At 35.8% G+C, this 6,886-nt stretch overlaps 1 protein-coding gene across 1 annotated transcript; it reads right to left on the bottom strand.

Annotated features, from left to right (window-relative positions):
* Positions 1 to 5,062: 5,062 nt before the first annotated feature.
* LOC148952324 (uncharacterized) lies at positions 5,063 to 6,529 on the bottom strand. Its single transcript, XM_089089176.1, has one exon. The coding sequence runs from the start codon at positions 6,527 to 6,529 to the stop codon at positions 5,063 to 5,065; it is 1,467 nt and encodes a 488-aa protein (XP_088945302.1).
* Positions 6,530 to 6,886: the final 357 nt, after the last annotated feature.

Genomic DNA, 6,886 nt, shown 5'->3' on the forward strand with positions numbered 1-6,886 from the left:
ACAGAGAAAGATAGACACTTTAGACATTCAAACCAACAAAGACAAATACTTGGACTTGCAAACACCAATCCTGACATGCAAACAAATAGGATCAAATACACAAACAGTGAAAGACAGGCACTTTAGACATTCAAAGCAACAAAGACAAATTCTTGGACTTGCAAAAACCAACCCAGACATGCAAACTTTTAGAATCAGACACACAAACAGAGAAAGACAGGCACTTTAGACATTCAAACCATCAAAGACAAATTCTTGGACTTGCAAACCCCATCCCAGACATGCAAACAAATAGATTCAGACACAAAAACAGAGAAAGACAGACACTTTAGATATACACACCAACAAAGACAAATTCTTGGACTTGCAAACCCCAACCCTGACATGCCAACAAATAGAATCAGACACACAAACAGAGAAAGACAGACGCTTTAGACATTCAAACTAACAAAGACAAATTCTTGGACTTGCAAACATCAACCAAGACATGTCAACAAATAGAATCAGACACACAATCAGAGAAAGACAGACACTTTAGACATTCAAACCACCAAAGACAAATACTTGGACTCGCAAAAACCAACCCAGACATGCAAACAAATAGAATCAAACACACAAACAGTGAAAGACAGGCACTTTAGACATTCAAACCAACAAAGACAAATATTTGGACTTGTAAACACTAACCCAGACATGCAAACAAATAGAATCAGACACACAAACAGAGAAAGATAGACACTTTAGACATTCAAACCAACAAAGACAAATACTTGGACTTGCAAACACCAATCCTGACATGCAAACAAATAGGATCAAATACACAAACAGTGAAAGACAGGCACTTTAGACATTCAAAGCAACAAAGACAAATTCTTGGACTTGCAAAAACCAACCCAGACATGCAAACTTTTAGAATCAGACACACAAACAGAGAAAGATAGGCACTTTAGATATACAAACCATCAAAGACAAATTCTTGGACTTGCAAACACCATCTCAGACATGCAAACAAATAGATTCAGACACAAAAACAGAGAAAGACAGACACTTTAGACATACACACCAACAAAGACAAATTCTTGGACTTGCAAACCCCAACCCTGACATGCCAACAAATAGAATCAGACACACAAACAGAGAAAGACAGACGCTTTAGACATTCAAACTAACAAAGACAAATTCTTGGACATGGAAACACCAACCCAGACAAGCAAACAAATACGATCAGACACACAAACAGAGAATGACAGGCACTTTACACATTCAAAACAACAAAGACAAATACTTGGACTTGCATACACCAACCCAGACATGCAAACAAATAGAATCAAACACACAAACAGTGAAAGACAGGCACTTTAGACATTCAAACCAACAAAGAAAAATTCTGGGACTTGCAAACACCAACCCAGACATGCAAACAAATAGAATCAAACACACAAACAGTGAAAGACAGTCACTATAGATATTCAAACCAACAAAGAAAAATTCTTGGACTTGCAAACACCATCCCAGACATACAAACAAATAGATTCAGACACAGAAACAGAGAAAGACAGACACTTTAGATATGCAAACCAACAAAGACAAATTCTTGGACTTCCAAACACCAACCCTGACATGCCAACAAATAGAATCAGACACACAAACAGAGAAAGACAGGCACTTTAGACATTCAAACCAACAAAGACAAATTCTTGGACATGGAAACACCAACCCAGACATCCAAACAAATAGAATCAGACACACAAACAGAGAATGACAAGCACTTTAGACATTCAAACCAACAAAGACAAATTCTTGGACTTGCAAACACCAACCAAGACTTGGAAACAAATAGAATCAGATACACAAACAGAGAAGGACAGACATTTTAGACATTCAAACCCACAAAGAGAAATGCTTGGACTTGCAAACACCAACCCAGATATGCAAACAAATAGAATGAGACACACAAAAAGAGAAGGACAGATACTTTAGACATTCAAACCAACAAAGACAAATTCTTGGACTTGCAAACACCAACCCAGACATGCAAACAAATAGAATCAGACACAAAAGCAGAGAAAGACAGGCACTTTAGATATACAAACCAACAAAGACAAGTTCTTGGACTTGCAAACATCTTCTTGGACATGCAAACAAGTAGAATCAGACACACAAACAGAGAAAGACAGATACTATAGACATTCAAACCATCAAAGACAAATTCTTGGACTTGCAAACATCAACCCAGACATGCAAACAAATAGAATCAAACACCCAAACAGAGAAAGACAGGCACTTTAGATATACAAACGAACAAAGACAAGTTCTTGGACTTGCAAACATCTTCCTGGACATGCAAACAAGTAGAATCAGACAAACAAACAGAGAAAGACAGATACTATAGACATTCAAACCATCAAAGACAAATTCTTGGACTTGCAAACATCAACCCAGACATGCAAACAAATAGAATCACACACCCAAACAGAGAAAGACAGACACTTTAGACATTCAAACCAACAAAGACAAATTCTTGAACTTGCAAACATCAACCCAGACATGCAAACAAATAGAATCAAAAGTATTAAAAAAATGTGGGGGCCCGGGGGCACTTGGAGGGCCGGGGGCATTGGGGGCCTTGGGGGCCTTTGGGGGATCGGGGGTCTTTGGGGGCTCGGGGGCCCCGGGGGGCCTTTGGGGTTGGGGTAGGAGGGCCCTTTAGGGTTAGGGTAGAGGACCTCACAACACTATTAAAATAGAACTTATGTATTATAAAGACCACAGAATTCACCCCAAATCATCTTCTAAATCATCTTCTAAAATCATCTTCTAAAATGCCTCAAACGGTTTTGCCCAAATAATTCCCTAAAATTTCTAAAACGGTTTCGCCCAAATAATCCCTAAACGTAATTTCTGCGTGTTCCTTTTGTTTTGGCATCCCTGCGCTGTCACATTTGAAATTCCTAGGAAAACATTTCCTCGCGTTAATCTCTTCATCTCATAGGTGTTCCTAGCTACACTATTATGGTTTCGATAGAATATTAATTTATCTCTGTGACCTAAAGATCGAAGAAGCCGTATTTAAAAATGGATTTTCTATCTCTTTCGACTCCCGCATAATTCCGAGATAACAAGTGATGTCATTTCTAATTCTCCTTTCGTGAATCAATAACTCCCCTTAGAAACAACAAATTAATTCCCCTCGCGTCGATCAATACACTCCCCTCGGTTATGCAAATCAATTTCTCAGAAATTCTCTCCCCTTCGTGGATCGATAATCCTTGAATAAATTATGTCCCGTCAGCGTTAGACTAAATTGTAGATGGCAGCAGTGTTGTCACGTGGGAGTTATTAGGGCCTTTTTACTATTAAAAATATATGAATATAGAAGTTCGTTACGTAAGTTAATTCGTAAATTATGTATATTTATTACTAATAAAAACGTTCGTAAATAAAACTAAGCAAGTTTCGAGATCGCCATTTAACCAAATAAAATTAATATACAAATTTTGTTTTAATTATTCATGTATGGTGAGCTAAAAGCAAAACCTGCATTAATTCAAAGATGTTCAAAAATTAAATAAAAAAACAAGTTTTTTTTAACTGAAAGTAAGGAACGACGTTAATACTTAAAATGAACAGAAATTCTTCCGTATATGAAAGGGGTTGTCCTCTCCTCAACGCCTCGCTCTTTATGCTAAAGTTTGACTTTCTCAAAACTCTATTTTTTTTTAAACAATAAAAAATTTTTGCGTTAAGAGCGAGGCGTTGATGAGTGGACAACCCCTTTCATATACGGAATAATTTCTGTTCGTTTTAAGTTTTAACGTCGTTCCTTATTTTCAGTTAAAAAACTTGTTTTTTTTTTAATTTAATATATTTAAAATCAGCATAAAATCTTATTCTTTTGATATATCTATTGGTATCAAAATTCCATTTTTTAGAGTTTTGGTTACTTTTTTGGCGAGTCACTCTTACTGTATCTTTGAAAAGATTGCACTATGAATAGACATCAAAAATGCAGTTTTTTTGTAAAAAGTGATTCAATTTTTGTTTTTTTTTGTTTTTGATTAAAAACTCACTAGAACTTTTAATAATCGTTCGAATGAGCCCTCTCGCAACACTCTAGGATCACTGAATCGATACGATCACCCCTGGGGAAAAAACAAACAAACAAATAAACAGGCAACCGTTATCTTTCTTCTGGCAAACAATACAAAATTCTATATTTTTGCAGATAGGAGCTTGAAACCTTTATAGTAAGATGTTTTAATACGCTAAATTTAATAGTGTGATTTTCATTAAGATTCTATGACTTGTGGGGCTTGTTTCCCCCTTTTTTTGAAAATAAGGAAAATTTTTTCAGGCTCGTAACTTTAGATGCGTAGGACTAAACTTGATGAAACTTATATATTAAAATCAGCATAAAAATCTAATTCTGTTTATGTATCTATTGGTATCAAAATTCTGTTTTTTAGAGTTTGGGTTACTATTGAGACGAGTCGCTCTTAGTATGCAGTTCGTTACCACGAACTGTTTGATAATTAGCTCAAAGCTAATGTTCTTGACTATCTTCGAAAATTTCAGTAAGCCCTTACAAGAGCTGATATTAGGAGATTTACGCTAACCCGATTCTGGGTAGGTTTGGTTGTCCCGCGTTTTTGTGGACAATTTTACATCGGCAGAAGTTCTGCCACAGACCTCGTCCACATTTAAGAAAAAGGCTATAGGGCAACAGCTTTTACTAAATAAAAGTCTTTAAGTCCTTTTTGAAAACCCTGTCCCCAGTCCCCATAAATAAAAGTCCCCATCCTTTTGAATACCCAAATCATTTTCTTGTTAACGAGGCAACTGTAATTTCCGCAGTAAATAGTTTCCCATGGTCATTTAGAGGGGCAATTGAAACTAACAAATACATAGAGACCGAGCAACTAAAATGATCGATTTGACGCCCTGTGTATTTTTAGGGCATCATATATAATGTACTTGCTGGATCACGCTCACCTCCCTATATAAACCTGTAGTGAATCAACTATAGTACCATAGTTGTGACGTTTGATTTTAGATAGACAAATCAATCTTTATCATACCCTAAAAGTACAAACACTTTATCAAAATCTTTATACCTAACGTAGTCTTTGTTACTTAACATATGTATTGATTGAAGGGCAAGGACTTCCAGAACTTCAATGACTTTTCCATCAGTTCCTTCACTGACTTTATCAAACCAATGTTTTGGTAACTTGATTGATGAATCGATCCGTTTGACACTCTTGACGAGGTCTTTAACTGTTATCTTTCCGTCTAGATCATCATCGAAAAACATGAATAAGATTGATTCTCTTTTTCGAGAAAAATTAATGCACATATTTTTAAGTTCCTCTAAACTTATTACACCATCGCCGTTTGTATCATGGACCTGGATCATCCTCTCGACAGTTTTATCACCCTTTAAGTTCAGTCCCTGTACTATTTCATTTGCGTCCAGTTCACCATTGCCGTCCTTATCAAGAGTTTTAAATAGCTCGGGAAGTCGGTGTCGATATTCAAGAACTCTTACACCAAATTCGAGGTATAGTTTCATTGCCGGAGGTAGAATGAATTCCCATAGCGAGGTGCTAGGAGGGAGTTCGATTCCAGGAGAAATGGGAGAGTATTTGCTAATTTGTTTGCAATTCCCACGAATCTGCATTACAGTCCCAGGATTATTCTCTTTATTACAATAGTTTGGAGATGAAAAAATACTTCTTACAACAGTAACCTTTTCGTGGTTTTTGAACATTTTGTAGCCTTGTTCATAGTATTCATGGCCACGGATTATTTCTTTAAGTCTATTTTCTTCCAAGAATTTTTTAGTCCCTAATGATGTGAAATCATAAATATTACTTCCTCTACTGCTTTTTTTAAAACATCTGTCAGGCTTTTCATCAAAATTAGAAACAGGATCTGACCATAAAATGTTCTGCATTTCTATTGGCATGGATCTCGGTTCACAGAAACGAAGCTGGCGGTCCTCATTCAGGGTCTCAATTTTGGGAGGTTTATCATTCTGAAAGTAGGGAATACCGCCATGCACACACCAGTATTTACCGTTAACAACAGCAGCAATAGGTATGTACTTACAACATTCCATTAAGAGATTATACATCGCAATTGAGTACTTCATAGTTATTTCTTTTTCTGCACCATATTTTCGGGTCATTGAAAGGGATTCGTGATTACCACGGATTAAATAAATGTTTTTTGGATAGACAAGCTTCCATGCCAGAGCATACACAAACGACTCCAGATTTTGAGGTCCTCTGTCCAAACAGTCTCCCAGCTGTACCATGACATGATCTTTTGAGGTAGAATTCCCCTGTTCAAACTCCTTCCTATACATTTTCTGTTGATAATCATACTGTCCATGAATATCACCGAATAATGTCACATTATTTGCATTTATAAATACAATATTGTCTTCCTCTTTCAAAATTTTAATAGCATCATTTATATACTGTTCCATGTCTTTGTCTTTGGGTAGCCGAAATTCCTTAAACATTTTTTCTAATTTGTTTAAAAAATCTTTGGTATATTTCATGTTTAAATATATCATATTTAAATAAAATCACGCAACGAGTCACTTGAAGCAATAGGAAAACCAAACCCATTTTGAAATTGTCAGGTATTTCTCTGGTTTGACTTAAAAAATTAAAATTATTACTCAGGCACCATAAATATTTTTGCAATTTGCAGTTAAAAAATTGATTTTATTTAAAATTTTCAGGAATTTACATTAAAAGACGATCGTTCAAAGAACATACCATTGCATATATTGGACTTGGTTAGCTGCCTGATTCCTTGAAAAAAATATTATTTGTCAACTGAAACTAGAAAAATTCCTGAAAATAAAAAAAAA

Source organism: Artemia sp. Qi Xiang Cuo, chromosome 5, assembly GCF_049724085.1.
Source record: "Artemia sp. Qi Xiang Cuo chromosome 5, ASM4972408v1, whole genome shotgun sequence".
Taxonomy (NCBI): domain Eukaryota; kingdom Metazoa; phylum Arthropoda; class Branchiopoda; order Anostraca; family Artemiidae; genus Artemia; species Artemia sp. Qi Xiang Cuo.

Bases quoted from the DNA above. Each gene is read 5' to 3' on its own strand.
- LOC148952324 (XM_089089176.1), bottom strand. From the start codon at position 6,529: ATGTTTAAGGAATTTCGGCTACCCAAAGACAAAGACATGGAACAGTAT.